The sequence below is a fragment of the Diabrotica undecimpunctata genome, chromosome 1 (assembly GCF_040954645.1).
Source record: "Diabrotica undecimpunctata isolate CICGRU chromosome 1, icDiaUnde3, whole genome shotgun sequence".
NCBI lineage: Eukaryota > Metazoa > Arthropoda > Insecta > Coleoptera > Chrysomelidae > Diabrotica > Diabrotica undecimpunctata.
This window is the reverse complement of record NC_092803.1, coordinates 139,690,011-139,713,546: the sequence shown is the minus strand read 5'-3', so window position 1 is coordinate 139,713,546 and position 23,536 is coordinate 139,690,011. Positions and strand designations below refer to the sequence as shown.

General features: G+C 33.3%; 1 protein-coding gene across 1 annotated transcript in view; it reads right to left on the bottom strand.

Annotated features, from left to right (window-relative positions):
- LOC140435495 (uncharacterized) overlaps positions 1–23,536 on the bottom strand; it is a 119,006-nt gene that overhangs the window by 13,255 nt on the left and 82,215 nt on the right. Inside the window, exons 9-10 of the mRNA XM_072524233.1 lie at positions 6,315–6,572; positions 2,768–2,942 (exon numbers count right to left, since the gene is read on the bottom strand). Coding sequence (XP_072380334.1) covers positions 2,768–2,942; positions 6,315–6,572 — 433 coding nt within the window. The remainder of the gene's footprint in view (positions 1–2,767; positions 2,943–6,314; positions 6,573–23,536) is intronic.

The window sequence follows — 23,536 nt, the reverse complement described above, 5'->3', positions numbered from 1 at the left end:
CAAGGTGATACACATTATAGTGACGACGTCATCGGCTCTTTTTTTAAATGTAACACCCCGTATTTTAGGACATTTTTAGATCGATAAAAATGAGCTGATTCCAAAAAAGTATAATACTGGGGGTCTAACGGATATAATTTGAAAGATATGCGCTTAGAAAATTAATTTTTATTGATTTATAATATTAATAAATTATAAATAAATTATAATAAATACCTTGAAAGTAATACAGTAATTAATACATGACTTAATCTTAAATGTTCGAATTGTAGCCCTTGTTGTATTTGGCAGTAACCCAAACGTTGTACAAATTCTTGTAGAACCTTGTTTAAGCTTTCTTGAGAGATATTGTTTATTTCTTTACGAATTCTTGTTTTTAAGTCCCCAATATTTGCAGGTTTCGTTTAATAAACAACATTCTTTAAATGACCCCACATAAAATAATCCAAAGGATTGAGGTATGGCGACCTCGCTGGCCATTCAGTATGTCCACGTCTTCCAATCCGCTTGTTCGGAAAAATTTCGTTTAGGTACCTTCGAACTTCGAAAGCATAATGCGGAGGCACACCATCCTATTGAAATCATAAACTTTTATCAAAACCTGCAAGATTAATTGTACTGGGGAATAAATTAACTAAAGTAGGTACGAGATAATCACTTAAAAACTGAAGGTATGCTGGCCTGTTTAAATTACCTTCGAAATAGTAGGGTCCAATGATTTTATTTCTTACAATGCCAGCCCATACGTTTACCTCTTGCGGGTATTGTGTATGATGTTCCCGCATTCAGTTGGAGTTTTCTTTTGCCCAGTATTTACAATTCTGACGGTTGACCTCGCCAATTAATTTGAATGTAGCCTCATCAGAAAAAATAATATTTTGAACCAAGAGAGAGTTTCGGTGACTGTTATCCATCATTATTTCGCAAAATTGTATTCTTTTATCTGGATCATCCTCGTTTAATTCCTGTACAACTGTGCATTTTACTTACTTTACTTACTTTTACGTTCTGTTCAATCTTACTTACTATTGACTGCGTGATGGCATTTCTGGATATTTATCATTAAAAAAATTATACACTTCCATCTGAGTTCGCGATTTGTCTCCATATCCAATCATCATGAGTATTTCAATTCCTTGCTTTACACTCAAAGTCATTTCTACTTAAAATTAATTCTAAGCAATAATACAGAACATTCACGAATTAATACAATTATTGTACGACTTAATTGTTATTGAACGTTACTAAAAATAACTACAGTTTACCAAAAACTAGAAGTAGGCTCCTTTTTGCAATTGATAATAAATAATTTATTTTCTAAGCGCATATCTTTAAAATCATATCCATTAGACCCGAGTATTATACTTTTTTGAAATCAGCTCATTCTTATCGATCTAAAAATGTCCTAAAATACAGGGTATTACATTTAAAAAACAGCCGATGACGTCACCACTGTAATGTGTATCACCTAGTAGAATGAAATTTTATTGTAAAATGTAGAACATTAAATTTAAAAATCGACGTGTTTTAGACTTTTTTTAAAAAAGCTTTTCATTTATTCTATTTACGGACACACTGTATATATTCTTTATTATAATCCATTTGGATTTTTTAATTTAATTTTTTAAATAAATATTCCACTTACAACAGAAGTTATTTACTTCTATGTTTGAGTTTTTTAAACATATTTTCTTACGCGCCGCCAATGATCGAATTCCAAAATTTCCGAGAATTCATGATTGACACGTGATTTTGACTATTTTCTACCAGTTACGATGCGTGATTTTGGATGACAAATTTCAGTTTTTGTTTACTAGAGTTTACGAGATAAGTGATCCATTCAAGAATGACGCAGTTGACGTAAGATATCTATATTTTTTAGGTCCATACTTATAATTTCCTAAATTTTTCTGGAGTTTCTGGTAAAAATCCATCTTTGCCAAACTTCCCTTCTTATCATTTAACTTTTTTTTTCGGTTCTTCTTCTGGTACTCATAAGAGCAATTCTTGTCTGGTGTGTCTTAGTCTCGCGGGATGGATATTTCTTGCTTCAGTAGACTGAAGCAAGTAGATGAGTAAGTTAAGGTAGGGTCTCAGTTCCGTCGGGAACGCGATGTCAGGGGACAGATATTAAAGTGGCCTGAAGTGGCTTCTTATCTACTACTATTCAATATTTATTCTTTGCTCATTTAAAGTTATTCAGGATTTTTTTCATTTGTATTTTACCAAAATACATGCTGTGATCAGTTGTATACTTTTTAGCAGTTGTAAAGTCTATATATAACTTTTGACAATATACTATTCGTATTACGAAATGTTTATTTATGTTGTTCTTTATGAACAAAATTCTGTTTAATATCTGGTATAATGCTTTTCATCTATTGTAAAATAATGAATAGATGGAGATGCTTTTCATCTCGACTTCTTTTCCAAGCTGTATCTAATGATACCAAAAAGTTGAAATACGTATTATACAGTGGCAAATACAAGAAGTATAAATATTTTTGTTCGCCTATTCTTGATATGGTTTCTGGTGTTACATATATATTTTAAAATTACAACTTGAATAATCTAAAAATCGAATCGCATAAATTTAAGCTTTTCTTAAATTTTTATATTTTAGTCAAAATATTAAATCTATAGACGAAGAACAATAATAAGAAAACATCTCGGAACTGGTTATACTCTAATGAGTTAAAAGGGGTTGAATATTAGCATTAGATTATGTAGATTTTACATAGATATCAAGGTTCAAAATCATACTTACCTAAAAACTCTTGTCTTTGGACTTGTTGTATCTGCCAAATACAAGGATACTAGAAGAAATACTGTACCAAACCCTCCAGTCAAAACCGACGGCATTGCGGTAGCAATAAAATACCAAGGTGAGATATTTTCAAAATACGCAATCAATGTATTTAGACCATTTGATATTGTAAGCCCTAAAAATGATAAATTATGATATTATTTGAAGAGTATTCATCTTGTGTTCTTATTAATTTTGTTTCGTTATCCACATAATATGATGCATATATGCATAATGATTTATAGCTTAGACAATAGGATGACCATGGTACAAAGTTTTTATATTTTAGCGAAGTAATGGTTTTAAAGGCAAATGGGCTCCACTTTGTAATCGTAATTTATGTGGTATGGTGCTCAAACTAAGTAAGTTTTGCAGATTTTCTTGCCTTGAAAATACACGGGTTCTAAGGAGCACACCAATAGCCCCTCAAATTTTCAATAATTTTCAATGTTTTAGACATTATAGAGAGCAGACTGACAGGAATATAGGACTTGAATTGAATTTATTTGGGCTATTTTCCAAACTAGGTAAAAATATACTGTTTTTAATACCTTGTGTTATATAGTGTTTAAGATAAAGTAGGGCTTTTCTTGGTAATTCCTTTAAGATTCATACGGTAATTAAGTCATACCCAGGGAACTTTTATGGTTTAATCGGGGGATGCGAAGGTTGGAGAATTGAGGGCGTTCTATTTGCCTGTTTGCATTCCAGAGTGAATACTGGAATATTTAATTATGCTTTTTACTGCTCTGCAGCTCTATTCAGCTGGTCTTTCTTGTGGTGCTCTCGTCAGCTGACATCTATCGTCTTAATATCATTTTTCAATTATTTTTTGTTTGATTGTATTGGATAATTTGTGAGTAGGGCGATTTATTTCCTTGATTATCATTTATTTTTATACAGCTTCTTGTATGGATCGGTTAAAGTATTCTGTGGCATTGTTAATTTCCAGATTTGCTTTTAGTTAGATATGTAGTTTTAATTTATTAATTAGTAATTATCTGAATTGTTTCCAGTTTGCGTGTTTGTTATTTAATGTAGAAGTTTTTGTGAATTCTTTTTGAACTTACTTCTATTAAAACAATAGAAAAGTCAGAAGACAGATCATAACACGATGAAGCCCTTAGTTGATTGGTTGGCAAACCCATAGTATACCAAAATCTACTAGATTTGGTACTTTATTTCTATCGGTAGGCCAGTAAGTAGGTTTACAACTGGATATGTGTTTAATATAGTTGTCTTCCATATACATATAAAGTTGTCGCTTTTGGAGCAATAGTCTAGATCCCCAGTGGGTATGTTTAGCGTTGTAGTCTCTATCTGCCAAGAATCTGTTTTCAAGAGATCTGAAAAACTGTGTGCATTATTTTTTATTTACGTTACGTCGTGGTGGACAGTAGATGGCTGTTATTATAAATGGTCCTTTCCGATTCATCGAATATGGTGGTGACTTACAAATAATCTTCAGTCTTCTAGAGGTTTGCTATGCTTGTGGTGCTTAATTGAGTTCTTGATTATAACTGAAGATCCACCGTGTGCCGTACCATCTGAATAACTAGTGCTGTATATCACATACTTGGAAATTTGAAATAACTGCGGTTGGTAAAATGGATTTCAGATACCAGGATTATGTAAATTTTCTTGATATTATGAATGCTTTGACTTCTTGGGCATATTGGGTTAGCCTGTCGACATTCCAGAGTGCCATTTTTAGAAACTTGGTAATTTGGATAGTGCAGCTACCACTGTACTCAAAAGGTTTATAATTGTACTCACCTCAAATATATATCTTTGGTTTCGTATGATGTCTGGCTTTCGGGCTGCCTCAAACTTGTGCTAGGGAGTTCCTGTTGTTTGTTTGACATAACCTCAGTATATGTATGCTATGTTGTAAATATTGTTAAGGTTTAATATTGTTAGAGCTACCTTGCTTTGCATTTCATTCAGTTGATCTTTATTTTCTTAAGCATTGAGTCGCGTGGTATTTTCCTATGATTGCAATATTCCTCAGTATTTATATACCATTGGCACCTAATGCATTTTGGTATGTCTTCTTTCTGTCGCGTTGGTTCAAATTTTATTTTGTGATTAGGTAGAAGCTCTAGACCATATATGGTTTTATTGTTTGGTACTCGTTTAAGATCAATAAAAAACTAGCTCCAATTTTCCGCAACAGGGACCATGCCTTACGGCTTAATTTTTTGAAGTCAAGGTTTTCGACTATCTATTCATTTTTGGCGTCTAGCTATTTCGATGTTGTGTGAGAGCTCGTCGGTTATTTCTCGGTCACCTTTCAAGAAACTGGGCGTATTAGTCTTCACGTTTAAGTCTATTCGGGCACATATTCAATACCCCCTAGGGATTGGTATTTGGTAATTTTTGCTGGTTGGTAGGATCCTGCTCAAGATGTGGTATAGTTGTTGGGCAATTCTTCCAGTTCGTTTTTTCAGATTATACCTAGTTCGCGGATATGATCTGAATACTGGGATTGACATGCCGATGATGATAAGACAGGATGTTGAGTAAGTGAGAAGTCTGCAATGACACTTCTCCCAGCTGTTAGTTGTCTATCATTGGTATCTTTTAAACACATCATTTTAGACAAATCATATGTTTGGGTTATATTCTTTTCTCCATGCAGTTGATTTAAATGTTCCCCTGTCTTTGGAATCAAAAACTAGATATTTGTTTTAGCCTTTGGTTATTCGAATATTGCTTCCCCATTTTAGTTGTATACCTCCACATTTCCTGGTTGCTGTTGAAGTCGGTAATGTATATAGTACGGTATGGATGTGTCTTTATCAATTTCGGTTTCCATGCAGTCGCTGGGGGTTTATATATGTTGTTTATAAATGCCTCATATTTTTTGCCAAAAGCTAAAATAGAAATTTTATGCTACACGTTTTGAAAATTAGACTCTAACAATGGAAATAACAAGTGATATCATTTGCAGCAAAATGCAAAAAATACATACGAAAGTTGCACTCTTCACCTTTTCACTCATTTCGATTTTTGTTGATACGACATTCTGATAAAAAAATATCGAATTTTTACCATCGAGTTATAAATATTATTTAAATGTTAAAGATGCAGAAAAAGTGCTAATAAACATTTTTTTTAAGTTATCTCAGCTATATTTCTTGTTTGATTTTTTTTACGGCGTACAGGTTCTTCTTGGAACATCGATGTTTTCCGTTTATCCCCATCCCGTACAAGGAGAATTTTAGGGGAAAGCCCGGCATGGGAATAGAACATTTTTTTACATCTTTTATGGGGTCCCAAAATTTATATTCTCGCCACAATTGAGCTTGTGTCATTTTCGTCGCTGACGCCTAGTGTAACCCGTCAATAGAAGTTTTCATTACCGTCAGTACTCGTTAGAATGCAACACATTTTTTTCCTATTGTTTTTTTTTTAATTTATACTGTTTCGAATACACTCTTTCATAAAATTTTACATTTTAACTTTGAAAACATGCATAAATAAATATGTATATAAATAAAATTACCTGCAAGACATACAACTAAAAATGGTTTTCGTCCAATTTTATCAGATACTATTCCAACAACAATACTAAATATAATTGGAAAAATCGATTCCGATACCACCATAACAGTTTCAATATTATTAACTGTCGGTTGAACTAACGGTTCTAGTTTTTTTGTAATATTATTACTTTCGTTTCCCAACATTTCACATTCTGATTTATTGTAATTCAATATAACGTAACATGTCCTGTACATAAAAAGATTTGTTGAAATTGGACCTAAAAATAAATTTATCTTTATGTTTATATTATATAGAAAATACAAATATTTCTGAACATAGTAAATAAATTAAAAACGATAGAGTGGCCTACAAATAGGCCTACTTTATTCATCGTAGACTTTTGCCTCGGGAGGGGAACTTCCAACTGGAGGTGAGGGGTACTTTCAATGAAACAACAACCAAAAGACTTCTTGGATGGGGGGATTTCCCCATTTTCCCTCCATGTGAATCCGCCACTGGGTAAAGAAGGTGTGTGAAGTTGTTCGTGTCTTCTTACCTTTGCTGTTAAAAATAATGCTCAAGCATTGCATGTTGTGACCTTAAACGTATATCTTTTTTGCTTCAAGTTTTTGGCCGTGCCATAGAATGCTTAATTTCAACAAAATGAGAAGAGTTCTATGTACCAGGGATTTAAAACTGGAACTAAGAGTTAGGGTGGCGAGGTGCTATATTTTTTCGACTTTATTTTATGGAATGGAATCTTGGACCTTGAATGCGACATCAATGAAAAAACTGGAATCATTTGAGCTGTGGGTGTACAGAAGAATTCTGAAAATATCATGGACAGAACACGTCACAAACAAAGAGGTTCTGGGAAGGATGAACAAAGAAATGGAAATTTTAAATTCAATCAAAACAAGAAAATTAGAATATCTCGGACATATTACACGTGGAGAGAAATACACCTTGCTCCAACTGATTATGCAGGGAAAGATCCAAGGAAAGAGAAGCATAGGTAGGCGTAGAATGTCATGGCTGCGCAACCTGATGAGAGAGTGGTACGGATGTACATCAAATGAACTTTTCAGAGCAGCCGTCTCAAAAGTCCGAATAGCTATGATGATTACCGACCTCCGCCGCGGAGATGGCACTTGAAGAAGAAGATAGAATGCTTACGAGAGTTTCTGGACTAGACATCCTACTAACCTGGGGAATTACAGTTTTAAAACTGAAATCAATTTAAAGGGATGTAGCAAATAAAACTTTACCGTTGCCAAATTGGTTGGTGAGTTTCCCTATTTTATGACTAATTAAATGATATTAAGCATTCCGGTTCAATATATACTGATATGAAGAGTTAAGTCCGTATCGCACGGACAAATATTTGATCAAACTAGTTTGACCAAACCAAACCAAAAAATTGACAGTATAACGTCTGAATTTGATCAAATCTTTTAAAAATAGAGGATTTTCTATTTTCTAGGACAGTTTGAACAAACTTTAACTTTAATTGGTCGAAAAATATCTAAAGACAAATGACAATCTGTTAGAGATAACGTGATGAAATTCATTTTCCTTGGTTGACAGTGTGCGGTTTATTTGTCTTTCTATTTTGTTAAGTATAAAATAAAAATAGAAGTTTAATATATCTTTGCGTCAGGAACAAGTTTCTACATAATTATTGATTTATATCGAGAAAGAAGCTGTTTATATAATGTGAATCATCAACATTATTATAAAAAATCCTTTCAGTCTTTTTATTTTCGTTTTGGATTAGAAAAAATTTGAATCGTAAATAAAGCACAAGCTACTAATAAATGAGCAAAAAAGATAATTAATTTCATAGACATACGTCAATGTGATCAAATTTGAATGATCGTGTGACAGGTACAGTTTTAAAATTTGAACAAACTAGAATTACGTCGTCGTCGTTACGTCAGTTTGCCTAAACTAGTTTGATAAAATATTTGACGGTCTAACGGCGATTTTATATTTCCTTAATTTCAGATCTTACAGTTATCTCGCTGATATTCGGTTGCTACAGCCTTGTTTGACATTCGACAGGAGTATCACGTGAATGTTAGTAAAAAAAAGAAAAACTAGATGCGTATCTAAAAGAATAACCTATTACCGTATGCCCATGAAAAAAGTACGGTCTTTTTAGCTTATAAGTGAATATATTATACCTCCCTATGATGTTGAATGGTGTTGATTCGTTTTTCATCAGAAAAAAAGACCAAAAAAGACATGTTAAGGTGGTCACTTGGAAGACCTATGCTCCATAATAAGTGATAAAATAAAGAAGAAGAAAAATCGAATAGTAAAATACAATTTGCATTTTATTTTGTATAGAGTTAACACCTGGATATCTGGTTAAATTGGGGCTTTTAAAATATCTTCTTTTTCCTCTTTATAAGCAATTCTGCTTATTCATTGGCGAAATGATACCTCTATGGAAGGTTGTCACTCCATATTTTGCGCGGTCCTTTGATACTTCTTCTACCGATTGGGGATTTATCTCTTGCTATTTTGACCACACGAGTTCCTCCATTCTGCTTTTGTGATTATTCCATTCTTTTTGTATGTTTGGTGTCCATTCGTTTATACATTGTACGTTACATTTTCCTTCAATGTCATCACTCCCCTTTCGATCTCTTAGCCTATCCCCTGTAATTCTTCTCAGTACTTTCATCTCTGCCGTTTTCAGTAGTATATCTGGCTATATCCGTTCTTGTTTCTGATGCATATGTTATTATTCATCTTACACTGGCTATATAATTTCCTGACTTCATCTCAGTCTATTTGCTTTTTATACTTGATATATCACTTCTTTGTCCACATTGTTTGCACATCTCGGACATGCTGGACAGTGTAATTCCAATGTATTTTATTTCGATTACTTATTTAATACTGATACCATCGATTACTATTTTACACCTGATAGGTCCTTTGCTGATTACTATTGTTTTAGTCTTCTCAATTGAGATTGTCATATTAAATTCTTTTGCTCTTATGTTAAATCTGTGGATTACGTTATTATTATTATTAACTTTATCTTGGGCTTATCAATAATACTTTGTCTCTGCTTAACAAAGTATTTTTACTTCTTTGTTTCCCATTCTGTATCCTCTTCCTTTGTTGACAATTTTGATGATTTCATTCATGATTAAATTGAAGAGAACAGGGCTTAATTAGTTCGCCTATCATATTCCGCTACCTGTGACTATAGATTCTGTAAGTTGTCCATCTATTCTGATCTCCATTTTCTTGTTTTGGTAGATGTATTAAATAGTTTTTATGATATCCAGGGGAAGTTTTCTCTTATGCAGAAGATGCATTACATATTTGAGTTTTACTCTGTCAAATTAATGCTTTTTTCAAGTCAATAAGATACAAAGATACAAGTCAAGTCAATAGCAGCAATGCTAGTCTATTCCTAGATCTTGTATAGATCTTCCAGTACGAAAACTGTGTTGTTCATCTGTTAAACTTATCCTCGGATTCATTATTTTTTGTGAGATTTTAGGGCAGTATTTAACTTCTTTAGTTTTCTGGCTGTTTTTTATCTTCTTTTTTAAATAGTAGAATTAGTTCTCTAGTTCTTCATTCTTCCGGTATTTTATAATTGTGTCAACTCATGTTATTAATTGTTCTGCCATTGCTGCTTCACAATATTTCAGTAGTTCGTTTGGTATTCCGTCTTGACCTGCAAGTTTTCTGTTGTTCAGCTTTTCAAGTGTTTTCAAACTTCCTGTGTATTCATAGTAACTTCTTTATTTGTAGTAGTTTCTAGTGTTGTCGACTCTAGCGTTATTTGTTCTTTCTCTGCATAGAGCTTTTTTAGATATTAAGTTTATTCTTTATTAGTCTATTAGTTCCTCTACCTCCATTCTTTGACCTCTTATAAAGAGCTATATTTCCTTTTGCAGACCATAAAAATTATATTTCATTTCTATCGAAAAACCAGTGATCATGTTTTATTCTTCTTACAAGTTTGTGTGTCTAGTTTCGTTTAAAATGTCAAATGTAAAAAAATGAAGAAGAAAAATCTAGTAGTAAAATACAATACGCATTTTAGTTCGCGGGCTTTTAAAATGTCGATTCTTTGCTGTCGGCGAAAAAAATTTTCAAGACTAATACCAAATAAAATTAATAAAATTTATGGGGAATAATAAATTATAAAGTAGATTATAACAATAAATATTGGAGATAAATTTTAACTAGATACGTTAAAGAGCACGGCCAAAAAGACTTTACTCTCGTTTATTTATAAATGTACACATAAACTGAAGAAAACAAAGAGGCATTTCAATAGTTATCGTCGGTTTGTATATATGAAGACGCATCAAACAAGCAAAAACTTTCCAACAGATATTCAAATACTATGCTAATAACTAGACATTTTATAATATAATATTCAAATTTTCAATCAAATGTACCAAAAAATTAGAAAGCAAATAAACACAAGGAAAAAATTTGGACAAAGATACTTACCCAACAAAATTTGACTAATAACACATAGTAATAGGGGAATTTCCACAGGAAAAAAAAACTTAGAGCTCATTTTCAACACAATATGAGAAAACAGGTTACTTGAGATCTAATATAACTACTACATCCAAAATAAAAGTGTTGGGAATATATACCCTTATCATAGTTGGTAAAAGATAATCTTTAATTTCATGCGTATACTAACTTTAATTACTTTTTTTTTCAACAACTATGTAAAACACTTCAATTTTAATATGTTTATAAATATCTCAATTGTTGTTTGAAAGTACTTTGATATGCAGATTGCTTTGTTTTAAAAACTTTCATTGAATTTTCTGATAAAAATTACTATTTATTTTTATATATGAAAATATTCCATCATAGGTAAGATTGGCCAGGTGTTTATCCTACCTCAGGTTTTTATATTTGTAATTGGAAAACTATGTAGGTATGTCGAGTGGTTTGATTTCAGCTCTCCCAGAGATATTTAAATATTTATACTAAAATAAATTTATTTTGACGTTTAGATTTTTCCTTCAATGGATGACGAAAGAAATTTTAGATTTAATGGAAGAAAGACGTCGATATACAAACAAAGATAATCAGATGTACAAAAAAGTGAATAAACGGATGACGAAAGAAATTTTAGATTTAATGGAAGAAAGACGTCGATATAAAAACAAAGATAATCAGATGTACAAAAAGGTGAATAAACGGATGACGAAAGAAATTTTAGATTTAATGGAAGAAAGACGTCGATATAAAAACAAAGATAATCAGATGTACAAAAAAGTGAATAAACAAAGAAATACACGTTTTAACACACATAAAAAATTAAAGAATTAACTTACAACAATAGACCAAGAAAACCGGGAATACTGAAAGATGTAAATGGGAAACTTGTATTGAATACTAACGCCAAATTAAAAAGATGGACAGAATACATCAATGAACTGTTCAAAGACAATATAACAGAACAGATGGAGATATAAGTAGAAGAGGATATGGTTTTAACGATATTAAAAGAGGAAATTAAAACGGCATTAAAAAACAGCAAAAATGGTAAAGCAGTAGGTCCAGACCAAATTCCTATAGAAACCTTAAAATGCATAAATGATGAAACCTTAGACATTATAGTAGACTTATTTAACTCAGTATACAAAACAGGACACATACCGAAACAATGGTTACTTTCCCCCTTTTGTGCTATCCTTAAAAATACAAACGCTAAATATTGCAGTGAATACAGAAAAATATCACTAATAAGTCACATTCTCAAATTATTCCTGAAAATAATACATGGTCGTATAAATAAAAAACTGGAAGAAGGAATAGATGATAGTCAGTTTGGATTCAGAAACGGACTAGGATCCAGAGAAGCGTTATTTGCTTTTAATGTGTTAGCTCAAAGATGCATGGATATGACTGTTAATGTGCATGTTTGTTACGTTGATTTTGAAAAAGCATTTGACAAAGTTCTTCTTCTTCTTTGTCAACCATTTTCCATCCACTCCTGAATGTAGGTCTCTCCCAATTGCTTCCATCTTTCTCTATCTTGCGCCAATCTAATCCACTGTTTGCCTGCCACTGTTCTTTGACAAAGTAAGACATGAAAAATTAGTCCAAATTCTAAAGACAAAAAACATAGACCATAGGGACTTACGAATAATAACAAACCTCTACTGGAATCAAAGCACAAATCGTAATAGATAACGAACCCAGTCCAGAAATTGAAATCAGGAGAGGAGTTAGGCAGGGATGTATTATGTCCTCATTACTATTTAATGTATATAGTAAAGCCATTTTTGAAGAAGCATTACTATCTCAAAGTGAAGGAATAATAATTAACGGAAGATCTATTAACAACATAAGATATGCAGATGACACCTATGATCACATATGATTATGGCAAGCTCGGCTGAACAACTCCAATTACTGCTAAACAAAACAAACAGTTTCTGTGAAAAATATGGACTAAAAATGAATATAAAAAAGATCAAATACATGATAATAACAAAGAAAACAAATATACCTTCAAACGTACATTTGGGAAATGTACCGATAGAAAGGGTTGATAAATACAAATACCTAGGAACCTAGATTTCAAACAATAATGAACAAACAACCGAAATAAGAGCAAGGATAGAAATAGCAAGAAGTGCGTTTGTAAAAATGAAAACAATTCTCTGCAATAAAGACCTTAGATTAGAACTGAGAGTAAGAACACTGAGATGCTACGTGTTTTCGATACTGCAATATGGACTTGAAAGCTGCACATTAAAGCAAGAACACATAAATAAGTTACAGTCCTTTAAAATGTGGAGGATTTACAGGAGGATGCTTAGAACAGCATGGACACAGAAGAAAACTAACATGGAAGTATTGCGAGAAATGGGCAAAGAATGCGAAATAATAAACACAATAAAAATAAGAAAGTTACAATATCTGGGACACGTAATGAGGGGACAGCGATATGAACTGCTAAGGCTGATAATACAGGGAAACATAAGAGGAGAAAGGAGTATAGGAAGAAGGAGAGTGTCATGGTTGAAGAATTTAAGGGACTGGTTTAAATGCAGTTCTATAGAACTCTTCAGAGCAGCAGTAGATAGAGTAAAGATAGTTATGATGATATCCAACCTCCGATCGGGAAACGGCACTTAAACAAGAAAAAAGAAGAAGATTTTTCCTTCGAAAATCGTTTTCAAATCCGAAGTGGACATTGTGGACGGGTTCTTGAGTACTCTTAAGAATATGATAAAAACGAATTTTACATTAGACATTATACCATATAATTTCCATGTTAGAATTAATTTATTATCGACACTTTTCGCAACCACAAAACTTATTATTATTAATTATCTTAAGATGAATTTCTTTTTAATGAAAATAAAAAAACAAACCATCTCAAAACAGCTCTTCAATTTAGGCAATTGGCAACCTGATACATAATAGTTTTCAAATGAATTTCCCAGTCACAAAAGTGCATATTTTCACTTTTTCTAAATTTTAAATTGTTTCTAACTTGAAAACTATCAGCAATAGAGAAAACTAACACAAGACTTTTTTTGTTTCAAGTGACCCAAGTAACGTAAAAAAATATTTCTCGGAGCAAAAAATGGGTGATTTTTGGAATTTGTTTAAAACATTTTATAAAAAATTTCTGCCCAAAAATTTTGACAGTGTGGAAGAAACGTGAACACAAACGTATTTTCAACTAAATTTGTGTAACTTTGACACTAACAAACGTTAAATACAGTCGACTCAAAAATATCTCCCAAAAATTGTTAGGGCGAAGGACGTAAGTTCTGGCTCCATAAAAGTTCCGATACAGTGAGAAGTAATTAATTTGATCAAGTAATAAAACGTGTCGCCTCCGAACGGTAGTAGTGGGCGATACTTCTTACGCGAAATTCCAAAACTATTGTTAGACAGAGCGAAAAGCTCAGGTTCGTCCAGAAAAATATTCCCATGAGATTTTTTGCCTATCACCTTCATGAGATACCCCAAAATAAGGTTCAAGAGGTCGCCCAGGCTAAAACTTGTTAAAATTTTTTATACATTTTTTTTTAAACAAGTTGTACGGCCCAGACAATTTTTTTTAAATTTTTTGGACCATTCTGAACAAAATAGATTTGTTGTTATTTTTTTTTGTAAACTTAATAGTTTTCGATTTATAAACAATTGAAAAAAATTCAAAATTACGATTTTCAAGAATTCAAGAATTCACAACTAAAATATATTATTTTTAAATTCACCGAGGATTTAAATTCAAGATCAAACCTTGTTCTATCATTTACCAATAAGTATTTTGGGCTTATTTAATTTTGAAACACTATTTCTTAATCGTTAATGAAACGCTTATGACAGGACGGGAGCTCGGGCTGCGGAGTGTATAAGAGAAGCTTCTTTAGGTGCCATATCCGCTACGAAGGTTGGCAATCATCATAGCTATTTTAATTTTTGAGGCAGTAGCTCTAAATAGTTGTTTTGAGCTGCATCCAAACCATTCTCTCAGGTTCTTTAGCCATGAAATTCGTCTCCTTCCGATGCTACTTCTGCCATCAATCTATCCTTGCATTATGAGTCGCAGGATGCCATACTTCTCGCCCTGCATCACATGTCCGAGATACTGTACAATGATTTGTACAATGAGAATTCCAACTAGCAAAAATGTGTGCCATAAATCTTGTTTCGCTCTCTTAACACGCCGAGCCCGAGCGCATGTCCTATCCAAAGCGGTTCATTAACGATTAAAAAATTATGTTTTAAAATTAAATCTTAACGGGAAATGATAGAACAAGATTCGAACTAAATTGACGTCCTTGGTGAATTCAAAAAGAATATTTGCGATTTGCGATAATATTTGCAATAACAGCGATGCTATGTTTTCTGTACTACATGAGGTCTATCAAGCACTAAATAATATCTTTACGCTGCCACTGTTTTTTGTGACTATGCCAAAGCTTTTGATTGTGTAAATCACGACATTTTAATAAAACAACTGAATTATTACGGAATTCGAAGTATTTCTTTGAATTGGTTCCAATCTTACTTGAGGAATAGGAAACAATTAGTTAGAGCAAATGATTTTGACTTTAGTCACAAAAGCATTGTATGTTGAGTACCACAAGGTTCCGTATTAGGTCCTCTACTTTTTCTTATCTTTATAAATAATATCACTAACTTAAAAATCGATGGAAAATTTTTTCTTTTTGATGATGATACCAGTATTACCTGGAGGAACTCTAATATTGCAACTCTTATATATATATTTAGGGATTCTACAGTATTCACTGCCTTCCCTCGCTCAACCGTTTCCATCTCTCTCTGTTGTTCCATTCTCCATCGTTTAGGCCTCTCTTACTCATGGCGTCGTCTACTTCGTTCCTCCAGGATTTTCGGGGTCGTCCTGTTTTCCTCCTTCCTATGGGGTTCCATTCGGTTATTCTCTTTATCCATCTGCTGTCGCTAGTTCTTCTTACATGTCCATACCACTTTAATCTTTTTTGTTCTATACATGTTAGTATGTCTGTTTCTATTGATGTTCATTGCTTTATTTCGTCATTACTTCTCCTATCCATTCTTGTTACTCTGCAGCACCTTCGCAGGCATTCCATCTCTGTTGCTACTATCTTACTGCTGTTTTTCTTGTTTATGATCCAATTTTCAGCCCCATATGTCATAATACTTCGCACTAATGTTTTATAAATCTGCGTTTTTGTCTTCATATTTAGGTGTCTATCCCACCATACTGAGTTAAGTTGTCGGATTGCTGTTCTTGTTTGTCCTAATCTTTGTGTAATTTCTTCCTCTGTTGTTGCCTTTTTCGTGATTATAAACCCCAGCTATTTGAATTTATGCTTTCCTTTGATTGCTACGTTGTCATCAATCTGTAGATCTTCTATGTCTTCTTCACTTGTAGATAGGTACTCTGTTTTCGCGAGGTTAATATCTAGGCCAGCCTTGGTGTATTCTTCTTGTAGTTTCTTCATCATGTAGCTGAGGTCGTCTTGGTCTTGTGCAATCACTACCTGATCGTCTTCAAAGCTTAACGTATATAGGTATTCGTCCCGTACAGGTACTCCCATGCCTTCGCATTTTCTTTTCCATGTAGTCAATGCTTTTTCTAAGTATATTTTGAATAGGGTTGGAGATGTGGAGCAACCCTGCAGGAGCCCTTTTGTTGTGGTGAAGTCTCCTATGATTCTTGTTCCCATTTCTAATTTGTACATTGCCTCCTATAGTTCTGACCTTGGTACAGAGTCATACGCCTTTCTCAGGTCCACAAATGCCAAGTGTATATCTCTATTTTTTGCTTTTTTCTTTTCCAACAGTTGTTCCAGTGTGTATATGTGGTCTATGCATGATCTTCCTGCCGTGAAGCCTGCCTGATCCTCCCCGATTTTGCCTTTTATCGCTTGCTCTATCTTTTCTCGCAGTATCTTCCCATATAATCTTCCTATTGATGAATAATCTTCCTTATTCCTCTGTAGTTTTCGCATCGTTTTCTATCTCCTTTCTTAAATATAGATGTCATATATGCCTCCGTCCATTCCTTTGGGAGCTGTTCTCCATTTATGGCTTTCTGAAACATCCATTGTATCATCCGGTGTAATTTTTTTGATCCGTATTTTATAAGCTCAGGTGAGATGCCTCCAGGTCCCGGTGCTTTCTTATTTTTGATTGCTTTTATGGCCGTTCTCATTTCCCTATCTGTTATTTCTATTTCGTGTTGTGGGAATCTGCTTCGTCTTCGCCTGTTTTCTTTTCCAATGAATTGTGGTCTTTGTTCTGTTAATAGTTCCTTGTAGTAGTTCTTCCATTCTTTGTCCTGTATATTTCCCAATTTAATTTTTTCTTTTGAGTTTTGTTTCAATTCTCTCAGTACTTTCCATGACTCCGAAGTTCTTGTACCTCCTATATATGTTTCAATATTTAAGCAGATTCTTTCCCATTCTTCATTCTTTTGCTGTGTTATTTGTTTTTTCACTTCTCTATCTTTTTCTCTATATTCTTTATAAACTTCGTCGTTGTTTGTAGTCAGCCATTTTCTGTATAGTTGCTTTTTTTCTTCAATTATTCTTTTTGTTGGTTCATTTATTTCGTAATAGTGCTGTTTATTTGTTATATGTTCTTTTTCCCCAAGGGCTTCGAATGCTGCTTGCTTTATACTCGCCTTTATATGCTCGTATATTTCTTCGATGTTGCCGTATCTAAATTCTATTAATTTTTGGTTTTGGAGTAGTTCTATATTGTATTGTTTTTCTCTTATAGTGTTCAACGGTTCTTCTGTGGAGGGGGTCTTGTTATGTTTCCAATTAATGCCCATTTTTGCTGTCAGTAGTCTATGGTCCGTTCCACATTCTGCTCCTCTTTTGACTCGCACATCTTTGATCTTTATTGTGGTATCTTGTTTGATTATTATGTAGTCTATTATCGATTTTAGCTTTCGTGTTTCTTGCGTCCATGTATATTTATGAATATTTTTATGTCTGAAGAATCCGTTGGTGATTTTTAGGTTCTTTAGTTCGCATAGTTCAATCAGACGTTCTCCGTTATCGTTTTGTTCTTCCTCTCCAAATCTCCCCACTACTTTATCGTTTTCTTTCCTTCCGGTTCTGCCGTTAAGGTCTCCTGTTATAATTATCTCCACGTTCTTTTTAATTAGCTCTATTTGATTTTGGAGTTGTTCCGTGAAATGTTCTTTTTCTACTCTCGGAGAATCGTCTTTTGGTGCATATACTCCGAGTATCACTGTCTCTTTACCGTATATGTCTATATGCATTTTAATTATTCTCTCGTTGATTGGTTCCCATGTTCTAACCCTGTTCTTCCACTTATTTTTGATTAGTATTCCCACTCCTGCCTTTGATCTACATTCTTTATTAACTCCGCTCCAGCAGTGGATATGGTCTTCTATTGTTTCCGTTCCATTTCCTTTCTTTTTGGTTTCTGTTGTTACTAGTATGTCGATGTTGCTTTCTTTAAACTCTTTGACCACTTCCGTCGCCTTTTTGTTCCATCCTTGTATATTCCATGTTGCACATATGAATGTTCTATCTTTTCTTCGTTTCGATTTTTGGTTGAGCTTTGATAAGACTGGGTCTTCCGAACTCTTCGCAACATTGCCCCCCCCGTATCCGATGGGGCTCCCTCTATCAGAGGTGTGGATTTCCACCCGGGGATGTGTTTCCGTATTTGGCTTTTTCATCTTGCGATTTTCGTTCTTCTTACCCTAATGTTTTTCTGTGTGTTAGGTTGCTAATTCCTAACGCCACAACTCCCGTTTGGAGGACCTTTTCTTCAGCCGCCCATTCTGGATCAGACGCTGTTGGTTCTTCCGCCCTCTTGACCATTGTGACTTTTCCAGCCATCCTCTGCTCTCGAGACCGTTGACCGGTTTTCACCTGTACCCCAGGCAGGGACCCTCACAGGGTGCTATCAGCCGGGTCAGCTGAACCCTGGTTTTTTTTAGAGGTGTTACTCCTCTATCCCTCCTCTTTTATCCGGGCTTGGGACCGGCTGCATCGGTTATAGAGCTACTCAGTTCACCCCACACCAATCCAGGCAGAGTATTGCAACTCTTCATGCAATTATAACTTCTGTCTCTAATTTACTCTTTTTTCGTAGATAAGACAGTAGCATTATCCTATAAAAGGGCTCTTCAACCCTTGCTTGTTAATAAGAGCCAGATCAGTATCGTTGATTCTATAAAATTTCTTGGTATTTTTATAGACATCAACTTTAAATGGTCCTTTAATATCGATTTGTTAAGTAAGAAACTAGCCGTAGCCTTCTATGCAATAAGATCTGTTTCGAAGGAAATCAATTAAGCAACTAGAATTCTAGAAAACGTTTGCTTAATTCGTAAACACCTACATGTTTTTCCAGCAAGACCTACTCATGACTACTCCACCAGAAATTCAACAATCTTTGATGTATATTTACCGATCCCGTCCACTTAGATAAAGAAATCTATATTTATATTCGGCAAAAAAATTATACAACCATCTCCTTTTGGAACTTAAATCTACAACTTCTTTCCTTAAGTTCTGTAAATTGACAAAAGCCTATCTATTTATTCAATTATGCAGTTCCTAGTCCCTTATTTTTTTGCAACACAGCACTCTTTGTTACACGTTATTTAGCTTTATACATATCATATATATTTTTAATTGCTAACTTAATTAGCTAATTAATTAAATTAATTGACTGGGGTAAATTTAAAGTTTTTGGATGTTGACGATTTTCCTTATTTACTTTACTTATTTCATCCTCACTCATGCTGTTAATTCCCCCGGAATGTCCTCTCTAAGATACCGCAAGCATCACATGCGCGTTTCTGAACTGCCATAATAGATGTCAATGGACCAATGTTATTTTTTTCCAAATTAAAATAACTTTCCACTTTCTGCACTAAACACCGTTCTTCTGGAGATAACACTCTAAGTTTCGACTGTCTTTTATTTTCTTCCAAATTGATCATTTTACTTTATGTAATGAGGGGTCCTACAACAGACAAAACATTCGAATACAAACAGCCAATACTATTATAATAACGATAAGTTAAACACTGAGATTGCAAAAACTGTTCACATGTTTTAAATAACATTTTTTGCCGATTGACCATTTACATAAAAGATTAGTACTAAGATATTAAATAATACCAGATCATTTATTTTTTAACCATCAACAAAAATTTAATAAGTATATGATGACAAGTATAAATTTGCTGGTAACACAATCTTCACAGATATCGCCGCCGTTGTACAATATTTCGTTGTCGATAACAAACAGTGTTTAGATAACATGCAATATAACAAGACTGGATAACAAGACAACAAACAAAAATCATTAAACCCTGTTTGTGAATAAATTGACTGTAAGAATACGATATATTATATTCCGTAAGTCATATCAATAAAATAAGAAAACTTGTTAAGCAGCTATGATTGACACAACAGAGCAGTAAAATGTTATATATAAAGATGTAATAGATATCTTCGCTTACTTGGTCCACTAGTAATAAAGTTATCCGAATTAAATGGTCTTTACTTTACCATTTGAACATGTGGTAAATGTCGACGCTAGATGACTATTTGCGTTTAATAATTCTGTTTTAGTAAAATTTTAAAGTAAATATACAATTCTATCTTTAAAATTTGAAGCCCTATTTCTTTACAATTTGAAGCAATTAATTGTAAGAATTTAAGGAGCTGTCACGTTTGCTTTAATAAAACAGTACAATTGACAGATTAATTTATATGAAATATCGTAATTTGGAGAGAACAAGTTTTCAAATCGAATGGTATGTATTAAGTTTTTATTAAAAAAATGAAATGATAATGGTGTTAAGGTATTTAAAAAACATTCAAAACTTGATCATATTTCAGCCACATTTTCAGCCACGATTTAAGCCACAAATTTTATTGTAGAAGACTCAATGTATAAAAATAAAATACTACCAATTTACACACAACCTCTTAAACTCTATTTTCACAGGTAATACAAACATATTTTATTATATAGGTTCAAACCTACCAGGCAGTACTATTAACAAAATAATTAAAGATAAGTCGCCTACATGTCAATATATTTTTACTGACATATAACAAAATTCAAAATAGACCGGGCTGTGCAATATAGCACTGGAATTATGATTACAAGGAGTCATGCCGATTACCTAATAAGGCTTTAATATATACTGCCGAACTATCAGCTGTATCATCATCATCATTATCATCATCATTCTGGCTTAAAACCCTGCGTGGGTCCTAGCCTCCTCAACAATTTCTTTCCAGTCTTCCCTAGCAGCTGTATTACTTGCGCTAAAATATATGGCCTTTTTTAGTATGTCATTGTACCATTATATAATTTTTACCCATTGTATTAGTATTGCGGACAAACCACAAAAAACTTAAACTATACTGAAATAGAAATTAAAAGTCTATATTATGGCGAAGACCCGTTATCATATGAAGTCTTTCACTAGTTAGTAGTCCTGAATGTGGCTTTTATACAAAAACAAACTTCTACATAACTTGTTCTGTGAGTATTTTCAAGACAAACGGAGCGTATCATTGTTGGGTTCCAGCTGAAAACCCCTTTATGCTGTGTTAATTTCTTGCTGCTCCAGTTGAAATAACTTCTCATTATATAAGGCATTAGCTCCATTACAAGTCTTCTCTTTTTAGTTTTTTATGAAAGGGAGTTGGCAGCCCAGGTTTCGATTACATTATTATTAGAAGTTTCACTGAAACTCATGAACACTAAAAGACGCTCAACACAAACGAGAATGAAAATCAACAGCTTGAGTCGTAGAATGAACAAATCGTTTCCGTAAATATTTGAGTGAGTCGTCCAATGCACAGGATATCACTACGTAAGTGCATTATCGCCAGTCCCTCTAAGAAACAAAGAATTATACTTTATTTAACAAAAGAAAATAAAAGAAATTATAGTAAGTAACTTATTTATTTATTTATAGGATACTTAACTATCTTATAATAATGTATACATACTTAATTATAATGTATACATACTTAATTATAATGTATACATACTTAATTATAATTTACCCATTTTATAAGGAAGAAACTAAAGTATTAGTGCATCTGCTTTTTCTTATAGTCGGAACATTCTCCAGTATAACTACTATACCCACTTTTCACATAAACCTGAAAACGAGATCGCACATATCTTATGGAAAATGTAATGCCACTCAAATTCAATAAAATTTACATGAATAGATTCATCTCAAAATTACAACCATTTCATGTCATTGCGCTAACTCCAAATTTTAATTAAAATGAAGTAAATTGAAATTAAAGTTTATAAAATTTACCTTTTTAAAGTTCATAAAACTGCCATAACCATAAATACTATTAGTGTAGTCGCAATTGAAAACAGCTTAACTTAGCGTGAGCAAAGCCGATCAGAGTAACCGATCTACTTTGGTACGACTGACCAAATTGTACCTACTTAAAAAATAGGCGTTCAGTGCATTGAATTTATTCAATGGTGTATTTGTAGCAGTTTATGTGAATCACAATCTCAATATAAAAATTGGCTCCTGGTAAATTATTGTTCATGCGGCGGTCCAATGCAATCTCTTTATATCTTGGTGGAAGATAAGTTCTCAATTCGACGAAATCTGCTAAAGGATTTTTCACCTAAGAAGACCGCTTTGCAATTAAATGCTGGCAACTTTATTACTTGCGGACCAGATAAGCAGCGATATATTTTACACTACCTTTATGAATAGCATTTTACTGCTCTGTTGTTTCAATCAGCACTGCTCAAAAAGTTATCGTTTATTGGTTTTAATATTTTATTGCAATAATAGTACGAGACCGAAATATTTATTTAAACAGTGAATTCATTACATGTTAATTTTTTTAAATTTTTTCTGACGTATCGTATAATGTAGGTTTACCCAATATTCAAAGTTATGCATTTACAAGAACATATTATTTGAAAAATAAGGAGTAAATACCATGTGTTATAATAATTGTAATCTCAGGAAAAAACACAGTTAAAGGTGGGTACACATATGCGAGCCGAACTGTTTGCGAATTGCTCGTGAGCTATTCGTGAAGGGTTCGTTGAAAATATGTTTATGTTCAGGCTATCCAATACCCTAAGTATCTAATAACAAACCGAGAATTAATTTACTTCGTTATTCTAAACATTTCGCTATTTTGTTTACATTATCTGTTATTAATTTCTCTCGTTACTTTTGAATAAGCCGCGCTCGTTCAGCAATTTTGGTTAACCGAATGATCTCATCGCACACTTAGCAGAAACAATTTATAGTCTCGAACACCGTAGAAATTTAACTGCGAACATTCTTTGTATTCTTCCCAAAAACCGACAGGCTGTGGTTCCTGACGAGCAACGAACGAACAGCTCGCAAGCGGTTCGTCCCGTCGTACAAATTAACGAATATAGCGTTCACAAACGGTTCACAAACCGCTTGCGAGCTGTTCGTTCGTTGCTCGTCAGGAACCACGGCCTGTCGGTTTTTGGGACGAACACAAAGAATGTTCGCAGTTAAATTTCTACGGTGTTCGAGACTAAAAATTGTTTCTGCTAAGTGTGCGATGAGATCATTCGGTTAAACAAAATTGCTGAACGAGCGCGGCTTATTCAAAAGTAACGAGAGAAATTAATAACAGATAATGTAAACAAAATACCGAAATGTTTAGAATAACGAAGTAAATTAATTCTTGGTTTGTTATTAGATAC